Source organism: Cephus cinctus, unplaced genomic scaffold (genome assembly GCF_000341935.2).
Source record: "Cephus cinctus unplaced genomic scaffold, Ccin1 Ccin1_scaffold0736, whole genome shotgun sequence".
In the NCBI taxonomy this organism is placed as follows: domain Eukaryota; kingdom Metazoa; phylum Arthropoda; class Insecta; order Hymenoptera; family Cephidae; genus Cephus; species Cephus cinctus.
The window spans coordinates 30,712-42,759 of NW_014333351.1; the positions used below are offsets into that span (position 1 = coordinate 30,712).

Here is a 12,048-nt window from a genome sequence, read left to right on the forward strand (position 1 = left end):
GCAACAGGGGGGGGGTGGGCGGGAAGTAGCCAGAGGGGATCTGGGTGGTGGCCATCTCTTAATTACTTCCGCGCCAATTAACACCGCCTCGCATAAAGAAGGGGTAGGAGAGTCAAGCGTCAGTGGGAGTATGGCGGCCGAAAACTCTCGATCGCTCCAAACCACTCGTTTTAAATATTCCACCAGCTTCGACTCGCGATTCGGTGCCCGAATTCTCTTTTACATTTCCATTCTTCCTTTCTTCGTTTCACTTCTCGGTCCCTCGATCCTTACGTTCAGTTCGTCTCCTCGTCTCTCGCATACTCGCTTGCCAACCATCCAAAACCATCCAAACGGAGATTTTCATTGCTCTCGGTGGGCAACCCAAGGAGTAAACCGGTCACGTTCAATGGAGTTTGGCGGATTCCAAAAAGGGTCGAGAGGGTAAGATAGCCAAGAGGGATCAGCTGTAGGCTCGGAAAAAAAAAAAGTAGAGTCCCATGGGAAGTTAATCAACTGGCCTTTTCTTGGGCGCCCTTACTCGAGGGGCGACTCGATCGGTCGAGTTTTCCAGTAAACCGACGATAAGCGATCGCGATCGTGGTACTGTGATGCTTGTCCACTCCCCTTGTTTTATCCCCATCAATGAAACACTATCAGCATCCAATTTACATTGCATCGGGCGTCTGGCTTATAACGAAGACAAATATATATAATATGTATTTGGCAACAGGCAGCAGAATCTGCAGAGCCAATGAACCGTTCCCTTCCCGTACGACGCAATAGGCATATCCCGAAATCCGATATATCGTATATTCGCGCTGTAATAATAAATTTAAGCACGTCGCATACCGCGTAGCGATGAAATAATGCGGATGGGTATAGGGTGGCCGATGATAAAGGATAGGAAGAGGAGTAGCAGGAGGTGGCGGTTGCGGCGGTGGCTGCGGTGGCTTGTCGAAGTACCGAAAGAGAATAGAGAGTTGCTGCTTGTGGTGGCGCCATGCTGCGCTATACTGTATTCTGCTGTGCTGCTGTGCTGCTCGGCTGCTGTGCTGCTGTGCAATACCTAGACGGGGTGGAATGGAAGTTGTGGACGGGAGATGGCGATACTGATGGCCCCGATGGTCTCGGGTATGGGACGTGGGGGGTGGGTATAAAGGGGGCGGATCGCGGAAGACCCGGCACACAGCAAGTAGAGGGTGAATTGAGTATAGAAGGGGGTTGGCGATTGGCATTTAATTAGCGGCCGGATGACCGCCGCCGCCTCCGGATCAATACGCTGCCCCCGGGGCCAGTGTGCAGGAGGCAGTAACCCCCTACGAACCCCCTCATACTCACCCCTTCGAACCGAAACCTTCCACCCAACCACCCACCACCTGAAACCGTACCGAACAGAACCGAACTCGTTTGCTTCGTCCGAGAGAACCAAACCCTTTGCTTTCCTCCCTCGGCTACTGCCCGTATCTGCCTCTCCTCCACCCCGCGCCACCACCCTCCATTCACTTCGACCACCTACAAGTACCCCAACTCCAAAACGGGGCAGCCTCCGCTGACCACGCTATCATCCCCCACGTGCGCTGAATATCCGGAAGCACTTGTGTAAAATAAAGTGAACTGCCAGCAAGATCCACTATTCCCAACGTAGAACCCTTTTCAATTGCTTTCATTCTGCCGCCGGATAATATCGGGATTCCTTTTACTATCGTAACTTAGCGTTCCCACCGGTATTCCGAATACGCATAACTCGTGAGCGGTCTTTTATAGAAAGGAAGAAAAAGATTTAAGAAACGGAGAACCAACTCGGGAATCACGTGAAGTCGAAGTGCGGGATCGCGGGAGTCCATGGTCCCGTGTCAAATCAGTGTTTAACCTCAAACTTATGGCATCTCGAATAACAAGGTACGAGAATATCAGTAGACCAAGACGGTTCTCAAATGCCGGTATCTCCGAGGAGGCGGCATCCGCGCGTTGCCCACGAGATAGAGTGCTCTGTAATAATGTGCCAGGAGTAAAAGTATAAGTAAAAGTGTGCACCTCTGCCCTTGCGCACCGGGAAAGAAAGAACAAGGAGTGTATAAGATACGGGACTTGTTAACAATGTTCGCACCTCGCGCGTGTACAGCATCCACACGTGTGCGAATCCCGCTGAAATTGTCCGTCCGTGGTTCCTTTATACATCGGAAGAGAAAAGAACCCTTTCGGCGACCACGACCTTAGCCCCGAGATCCCCGGCAGATATTTCATTCTGGAGAATTTTTACGAGCCGATATATCACACATCGACTGGCCCTGCCATACCGACCGCGCCGCACCGAGACGCCCAAACACGACGCGAACGGGGTTGCTATTTTACGCGATGCGCCAAGCCGAAAGGCTGGGGTGCAGCGACGCTACAATTCACGCTAGAATCCTCCCTTCGTCTCGCCCCCCAGCATCCCGCGTCACTGCCCACGTATCCTGGCTCTACTTATACACGTGCAGTCTGGATGGGAAACGAGATGCTCGTGGCTACTTGACGTTTTTCTTATTGACAGTGACATTGTATAAGCTGATTAAAAAATTATCAATATTATAAGATTAACACGTGTGATTTATATATTAATCCGATCGATGGGAAATCGTGTTCAATTTTTCATGATCCTTTGCAGAATCTCTTAATTCCGTTTCAAGTTGGCCTATCGATCTTCTTCCTATCCCACATGCCTCTCCCGCGCTACGTTCGCTCGTTCCCTTTGCGAGCACTCCTTCTACCAGATGACGAGCCTCCAGCACGAGAAATTCTCATCATCGTATTATGTCCATCCCTCGATTTATTACGCGCTACGCTTCCCTTCGTCTCGCCTCGCTACCGGTTGCTGATGTATTAACGCATCGCTATCGTACTGGTAGCAATCAGAATTACTGTTTACGTATTGCGAGGATTTGCACGTATAGCGAATAAAGGTGCGAGCTTGGTTTAATGAAAATGGGGTAAAGTGTTTGGCGAATTTGAGTAATCTCTTCCAATGAATGAGAGGGTAGGAGAATTGTCGGCAAGGAGAAAGTAAGCTGTAGAGGGGTGTCTGCGAAAGGGTAAGGGATGGTAGAGAGCCACGGTGGGTTAAACATTACTGGGAAACAATGTCCCGTGTCAGGAAGCCATCAGGGGCCGAAACGACGTCTAAATATCTCGACGAATGCAAATTAAGGGGAGCTATTCGTGTAGGTTCGTCTTAGGGGTGGTTCGGGCGCTGAGGCGAAGGAGCAAGAAGTTGGCCGGCCTGGGGACGACGGGGGTAGATTCAGCCGCTCGCGTGTGTCACTTCATTTGGAGAAGTGTGGCTACGGAGTGTCATGGCTGAAGTTTGGTTGTTAGAGAACACAGTCCCTCCCATTACGCTATTACGGTTCATTTTAGTTTAACGGGAGATCGAGGCAGTTCGCAAGGTGTGGCCGTCACGATGAAAAGTCAGCCCTACACTCCTAGACAATGGCGATCGATAAACATGCCAGGGCGACCCAATCGGAAATTGCCGATGAACAGGGACGATAGATGAAAACACGCTTTATTAAAATGTCTAGTCATTTTTCAAAAAGGTCTCACGTTACGATTATAAATTCGCTTAAAATATCTGGTTGCCTACGCATACGTGATCTATTCAGCCTAAGGTGTATTCTCTAAGTAAAAACAAGATCTGTGACGTCCTAAACACAAGCAAAAGAAGGATCTATTGCCATACGAGGGTAAATTGGAAAATTCACCTAATGCACCCCTAGAGCGTGATGCGGGGTCGTAATCTACTTTATTAAATTCCGCCTGGTGTTTAATCGTGTGTCAGAGAGAGAGAGAGGGGGAGAGAGAGAGAGAGAGAGCCGACTTAGCAGCAGTCATATTGTTCTTGTTATCGCATTTAAAAAATCTTAAACACGTGGACTCGGACTGGCAGAGCCGAGAGAAGCAAAGAGATGGATATATATTATACACTGCTACAGGGGGAAGCAGGAGAAAAAGAGAGTGGCACGCGTTCGGGAGGCTACGCCCGTTTTACGGCTAAACCGTCGCGGATTAAGCGCCCCTTCCGCATGCCGCGTGCCCGTGGGTAACCCTTGGTTATTTTTCAAATAGCTCGCAAGCGCTAATAATGAGATTTAAAGGGCAGCATACCTATCTGCTGGTACGTGAAAAACAATTTTTCTTCACCCTGCAGGAGCACAAACCACCCCCTGTCATTTCCCACAGGCCCACTGCCAGCGCCGCCACACAGTGGTTTTACAATTTTCCCTAAATAATAAAGAGCTACGATCCCTTTACTCTTTTTTTCTCTCTCTCTCTCTCTCTCCACCGAATTCTCTCTATTTTTGTGCATTGTCCTCATTACATCCCCTACAGAAAGAATTGCTCGGAATTTTCCCCGCATAATTCCATTTGATTTAATAACCGACCAACTTCTCTTCACTTTCTACGTAAACGAATCATCATCCAACCCGCTTCGCATAACGAGCTAATTGCACTCGGCGCATTAATTGCGTGAAAACTAATGCGCGAGAAAGTGGCCAGAGCGCGTCTCGTGGACAAGCACGAGTTGTAGGAATCAAGATTATATCGTTTTCGTCGAGGGTGAGGTTAGGTTAGCATAAGCGGTGACTTAGGGCTCCTATGGGTATCGTAAGTCAAGTCCCGCGAACCTTTTCCTATTGCGGGATACTTTGTCGCCGTGGATATTTATCGTTCACGGCTGCTCGAGTTCACGTACACCATGTTGAAAATCCACATGGGTGTTGCGAGCATTTCACCTAGAGACCGAGGACCCCGTGCGGAGGAGCAGGAGCGCGCATTATCGAGCGTGTGCTTTAAGGGTTCAGAACAGAGAATTCTGCGTTCACGCATTCGAAGGCACATGGCACATCTAGCGCCTCCTCTCTTTTCTCGTCCATGTATAATACGTTCGCTGGCGTATTTCTTTTTCTTTTGAATGGCGCTGCCGACGAGTTAATTCCGCTACATTTGAAACGCGTTCCGGTAATGGCCAGATATATCACACAAATTGCCATTGTGGTCGCGACAATATGCTAAGCGCTACTACTTGCCAGTTATATCGTGGCTGTTAGCATTTCGTTATTTTGCACCGCAGAGAGAGAGAGAGAGAGAGAGAGAGAGAGAGAGAGAGACTCGTTGCCTCGATACTTTTTCTTTTTATTGTATCTGTCCTGTAGCGAAATATTGGGCCAGTATTGTAGTCAATCGTTGGTATTACTTTATTTCAGAATCATCGATTAGATGGATCTCATGGCTAGTATGCAACATGTATATACATTTATAGAGTGCATGTTAATTAATTGTACAAAGCGTCCTGATTACGGGATCGTTATCCTCATTTCCGGATTCACCCGGCGCCAGAGACGGATTTGATTTGCAACGGGCACACATCCTATTTGGATGTAATGAATTGACGAATAAAGCTCTGTTTCCACGTGTACCAACGGTGTGATATCTCTTGGAAATATCACGATAGTTTTAAATTCTACGGAACGAGAGAAGCCATTTAATTATCAATTTCCGGGATGGAGGATCGTCTCGATATGAATTATTAGCGGATGTTTACGAGATATCTAAAACGAGATCCAAAGTGATGCTGCGAGTCGAGAGAATGATGGCGATGATGCAGTATGAATAGGACGTAAACCCGGCTAGTCGTGTTTAATGAACAGCACTAATCTCCCAATTCGAAACGCAACGCTAACAGCGTGTACCGTGGCGCTCATTGTTGCAAATTAATTTGCCCAGCCCGAATTAAACCTCAAGTATATAGCTGAGCGGACGCGATGCAGCGGGAGCCTAGTAGGCCTTGCATTAATGAGTTGGAGGATTTTCGGGTTTTGGTTTTCAGGTATTTCCACCGTATCCATAATCAGTCTTAATCTTTTATTTTTCGAAACGCGAACCGCCTGTTGAAACTATAGAGGCGAAGATAATGCAAATGGTTGTTCCAGAGATGCCGTAAACTTGGGCAGTCTGAGCTCTCTTGAGCCATTTGCTTATTGGATGACTAGACGGTTATTTCTGTCTTATCCAAATACTTGTGTGATCTCGCTGATGATCTGTCCTTTGGCTCAAGTTGTGAAACGGTGGAGAATGGTGTATCGCGAAAAATCGTACGGCACCTGTGCATCCTTAAACGGCAGGTATTACGCGATATGATAATAAAGCGGCGAGGAGGGCATAACCAGCAATAAATGTTTCGTGGCTCGTAAAAATGTTATTGCCTGCCCGGCGGCACGATATAAAAGACAGTATATGAAAATTAAGGAGATATAAAAGGAGGAGACAAGCGCCGAAATACGATGGAGGTATAAGAGAATGGGATCAAGGAGATTGTATAGTATACTGTATACGGGGATCTATGTGGACGTACCTGACGCAACGTGGTTCAGACTTCCAACGAAGCTGATGAAGATTCTTAGAAGAGTCAAGATGGCAAGATGAGCTAATATTATTTCGGAATCTGTCCCCATAAGGAATAAATAACCAGGCGCGTGCCTAATAAAAGCCCGTAGCTTGCGAAATATTGTCGCACCAGATACTGTAGCTTTTACGGAGGGTGAGAGTTTCCCCACTGTCAGAAGTTAGCCTGCGAAGCTTTTACGCGGTGCCACGAAATGCTGTCTATATAAAGACACATGGCCCAGGGTCGCGCTTACGCCTTGCTTCATTTGTCTTTATATTAACGCCATACGCCGTCGCGGAACAGCGCCGCTGCGTTACGCCGTATAACGATCCCCCCTGTATAGCTACGGGAGCTTTCCTCTATAGTTCGTTGTGCGCACGTTGTTTCTGACGTTGCACTTGTTGTACTTCTCCACTGCCAAGGCTTCGACACCTAAGAAATAATTTCAGCCCTGCGGCAGAAACCTTCTAGAACCATAGCCACCCCCATTGACTGCGCAGTGCCGTATCATCTTCCTGTTGCAACTCTCTTAACTGAAGCTGAGGGAAGTTTGCAAAAAGTATCGTTGACTTTTGGAAAATTCCCACCAGTCGAGGAGCTAGACAGTAGCACGTAAAGGAATCGTCCACACGTGCGAGCACGAGTATGATAAAGTTGTGTGGTGCGTTCATACATAAAGTAAAGGCAGATACATAAGGTATGGGGTAGGGGTTGGACTCCTTCCCTCTAGCGGTCAGGATTGGATAGTGGTTCCCAGGGGGTTAATTTTGAGCCGAAGGGCGGAAATATTCACGGTTCCTTAAAATCCGACAACCCCATCTCTTACGGACCCTCTCGGGTGGCGTTATGCCAAACGGTCACTCAAAACACCAGTCCCACCCTCTGTACCTTCTAGGAGGTTTCACCGGGCTCACCTTCACCCCCGGGCGATCTTCTCCTTTAAACCCTGCAACCCCCCCGACCCCTCGTACAGACTTAACGATTTGATCCCTTACTAAATGCCTGTGGACCATACACCCATGTCGATATTTAGGAAGACCCAAATGTACTCAATTCCTTACAGCGGTTGACCGTACCAACCCTTGGGATTTTTCTATTTACAGTCAATAAGGTGCACCGTCAATGGATGCTCCTGCGAGTCATTCACACCTGGGAAACGTCATCTACGCTACTGTGGAAAGTGTCATCATGGCTGGGTACCGCACGGTGAGTTTTTACTTATTCTGAACTAGAAAATACGCTATAACGTGATACTGGGAATCATCCCCGAAACTTTCTTACGTAACTTGTACGATATTAACGGTGCCGTACGCATCTTTCGTGGATTCTTGAAATTTTTTGAAATGTCAGCATAGCTCATTCGTTGAATCCTCAGGGACAAAATTCAATTTTCCGGCGATGACCAGCGCCATCCCTTGGTACCTTCTCCGAAACGGTTCCCGCGTATAAGGCTGCGGACTTTATGCGCTCGTAAGTTTTAGAATGTATAGAAGGATATCGGCCAGTTGCTCGGGAGGCACTCCCCCTCTATCGTAGACACTTCGATACGCGTGCGTATGTATTTCTGGCTAACAGGAAGCCGCTACCTTCTCGTACACGCGCGCGGCTCGTACGTAACACGTAAATGTAGAGGTCTATACGCGTATACATATATATATATATATATCGTGGCGTGTATCGCGCTTAAAATTCCGCCTGCTTGACCCACGATAGATTGGACGTGGCGCAGCATGGAATACATATCAATTTCTCCAGCATGTCCCTAGGGAATTTCAGGAGAGCACAGAAGCGAAAAAGCGGTTGCATTTTCTCGGACGTTTCCCGTTTCACCTTAGCCCTTAGCCCTTGTTGAAATATCTCATATGTCGTTCCTTGAAAATTCCGCTCTCGAAATTTCATCCACGGTCCGCGAGAGGGAGAGAGATCCTTGTCCCCTGTCAACCGTCGACAATGGAATCACGTGGGAGCATGATAATGATAATTGGCCAGAATCATCGAGGCGGACGAAGTAACTAGCAGAGGCCTTTTCAAAAATGGACAACAGAGTCATTTCTCTTTCGTCGCGGTCAATCAAATGATTGTGCCCGGGAACTAAAATTAGAAATCCACTATAGGAACTTGGCTCGGCTTCTTGTGCTACAGTTTGGACACACACGTAGCCATTTCTGATCCCACGTGTACGCGCGTCTATATCTATACGCGGTGCTCGTCTCAGACTTCCTTAGTCAGGATGCCGTCGAGGGTTCGGACTACATGCCACTTTACTACTTTTTTATCGGGCCTCGACGTTCTTCTCCCGTTTAAACATGGCAGCCCTGCTTTCACGAGCCGATGCCGCGTATTTATTTTCTCGACATCCTAATTGTATCGGTTTCTCAAGTCCCTACCGAAACCGATATTCGTCACGGTTTATACGTTCGCCGACCTGGGCTGATTTTAGGAAATGGAATCTCGCCTGAATTGAGAGTTCAAAGTAATTCGAGGGGGGGACACGTCGGAGTAGGATGGAGCCGGAGCGAGAAGAATGATACGTATAGGAATCATGAGTAATATACTGACAAAGACCTTTTTAAATTGTAATGAGCTGCCAAAGAGTGAATTATGTGCCGTCCAAGTGCCATCGGGTCCTCGCCAGAAAAACCCATCCTATAAAGACCATATATATCTGGCCCCTAGTCACCCATCCACCCCACATCATGAATATATTTACATTGATCGGCCGTCTCGGCATTTTTCATTTGTCGTCGTGTCAGCCTGCCGAAGTATGTTCATCCCTTGATACTTTATATCGCTGGGACTCGGAGACGCGGAGACGCGTCCATACAAAATCGAAGGACTTCTCAATCCAATTCTTCCTGCATTCTTCATATAAGTCTTGGCCCCCCTATGACCGATGATCTCCCTCCGAGGTCACTGCTTCACTTAGAATTCCTTCACAGATCCTTTTTATCAGGACGTCTTTTTTTTTTTTTTTGCTTGAAATTATTGTATTTTCGAAATTTTTTTCGGGAATATTTCTGAAATAATCCACAATGACGAAGTCGTAGCTCGCGATTCTCGTGGACGTTGTACATTGAAAAACAACATCTGCAGCTCCATCTGCGTCGTAATGGCAGCTGCTACGCTCGCGAAGAAGACGTCGACGATCCTTCAGCCCCGGAGCGACTCCAGACCGGTGTGTATAAATCATAAAAGAGCCCAGTCAAAAGTGACACACTCGGCCCGCCGTTAATAAACGCGTTCTAAGCTGTAAATTACCGATAGAAGGGTGCTTCGCACCCCATAGCCATTCCGGTTTCAATGCTGCCGCCCTTACGTCAGCCAGTAGGGTCCTGAGCCGCAAGAGAAGGCAGCCAATGGCAAGCCGGGCCGACTGGCAACTCTAAGGGATGTCTCCTTCCGTTCAGGGGCTGCGTATTGCATCCCATTAAAAGCACCGGCAGGTTTGGCCTTTTAGAGGCTAAAACACGAGCCTATTTGTTCTAATATGAAACCAATGCTAATGGCAATATATCATGGCTCCTTTTCCCCTAGATCCGTTCGCCCGCGGGCTGCCACTCTATGAATCATTTCTCGGATGCTAATGTATCAATTTATCTTGGCTCGCCTTATTAAGACTTATTTTTTTAAGTATGTCCTCTATAAATGGAAAAGCCCTGTATGTCCCACTGTACAGCACTACATCAGCCGACTGTGCCTGCCCGTCATAAATCCGTAGAGGCAATCCCGAACGCAATGCTAAATTGTCCTGTACAAAAGTGACTGTACATATACACGCGTCCATCCAGTAGGTAGATAGGCAAGAAATAAGAATGTACGTACTATCCTTCGAGATTCCAATTCTCATTCCTCATCATTCACCGAGCAGAAGTTCAGAGTGTATCTTGGCTTCTGACCTCGTTGAACTTGAAAGGATGGGTCTGTGTGCGTCATGTCGGTAACATTGGGCTCGACTACGTGTGACTCCTGTATAAAAATAGATACACGGAATACATGAGCGAGAATCGCGTCGATGCCGCTCGAAACGAGAGGCTCACGTGGAGACGAACGTTGAGTCTGAACGGCAGTCGGTATAAGACGGCGTTGGTGGGCCACGACGTCGCGGTGTAAACAGTGAGGCGCCGCGACGCTTTACGACGCCTCGCGACCCCGCGGAATGTTTAACTTACACAAGACTTTCTGGCACTATTAGCCATTTTACCAACTGGGAAATCTTACTATAACGGAGACCCTGTGCTCGCGACTGACAATTGACATCTTGTGTCTTCCTGTCCGATGCAGAATCTTCTGTTTACATCAAAGTGTCCTATGTAATCTGCGCTGACTATGGTTTGAGCTGGGTTTTGAGCTAGATTCGTGAGCCTCGTAATTTTCCGGATTACCATTAAATATTGATACTTCACGGCTGATACAGATTAATGTGCGCCACTCTCGGGTTCTTCGTCTTCCTCCTGCTCGTCCTCCTTCGTTGCTCCTCGCTGGCCTGACCCTGTCCTTCCTATCCTGGTTAGATTCCTGACTTCCCTTGCGGGGCAGTGCCTCCTGCCTCCTTACTTCGACAAGAATGCTATTTGTCTCTTGGCCTAGCAGTGGCTCACCCTTCGGGACACGGACACACTCCCACAGGACTCCTCAGCGTTCTTGGGGTAGAGAAATTTCTGATTGCCACCTCGGTCCTAAGGAATCACGGGATTTCTTATCTGTTGCGATACTCTGTTTATCTTCCCTCATGGATTTTTCATCTTTCTCTCTCTCTCCCTCTCTGTCCTCTATCATACCCTCAGGTTGGGTTGCTGTCTAGTTCTTTTACCCCGCTAAAGTCGCAGCGACCCCTCTGTCGACTTTCGGCTATGATGAACGGTGTCGCTAGGGGAAGGCATTTATTCCGAGATAGCGTCCTGAGGGAATCTATTAGCTGGCTGAACGAATGTTACCTTATTTACTCTTTATGCCACGCGATAAAGGGAAATTATTTTAACGTTAATTTATACGTGAAATTATACCTAGGCATTTCGAATGACTTCTAGAGACTGATGAGCGATATCCGTGAGAATACTTGGTAATTCGGTAAGCGTGCTCTCTTCGGTGAAGAAAAAAAAAAAAAAAAAAAAAAAAAAAAAAAAAAAAAAAAAAAAAAAAAAAAAAAAAAAAAAAAAAAAAAAGAGTTTTCGATAACTTTTATTGGCATGTACGATTGTACATGCGTCTGCATTGTACCGCAGAGAGAGCGTCGCCATGGCGCATGGGTGTAAGGTGATTAAAGAGGGAGACGGTAATGGCCGTTTCGTCCCGGTCTTTCGAGTAATTAATGGCGTACAGTGAATCGAGCCTGCCCACCGTAATAATCAATAATTGCTAACGATTATTAGATAATACATATATTGCTTCGCAAGCACGACTCTGGTGGCCTAGACTGTAACCATCTTACTAGATGAAAGTGCCTGTCGCATAAATGGCACCTAGTGGACACAGTCGACTAGGCATAACCTGTGAACGGTCCTTTCCGACGGTAAAATAACTTTTCTATCTATAGTCTTCCAAAATCATAAATATCAGTTATGCGCGTCGTGCTATTTGACGCTGCGATTAGGATCCACGGACTATTCACTAGAGTAAACAGTCCTCTATTACACGCCTGGACG

The 12,048-nt window shown here is 47.3% G+C and overlaps 1 protein-coding gene across 3 annotated transcripts in view; it reads left to right on the top strand.

Annotated features, from left to right (window-relative positions):
* Positions 1 to 12,048, top strand: part of LOC107270370 (zinc finger protein basonuclin-2) — a 107,032-nt gene that overhangs the window by 30,705 nt on the left and 64,279 nt on the right. For all 3 annotated transcript variants that reach the window (XM_015745315.2, XM_015745314.2, XM_015745313.2), the window contains exon 3: positions 7,510 to 7,612. In XM_015745315.2, the coding sequence (XP_015600801.2) occupies positions 7,510 to 7,612 (103 nt within the window). The remainder of the gene's footprint in view (positions 1 to 7,509; positions 7,613 to 12,048) is intronic.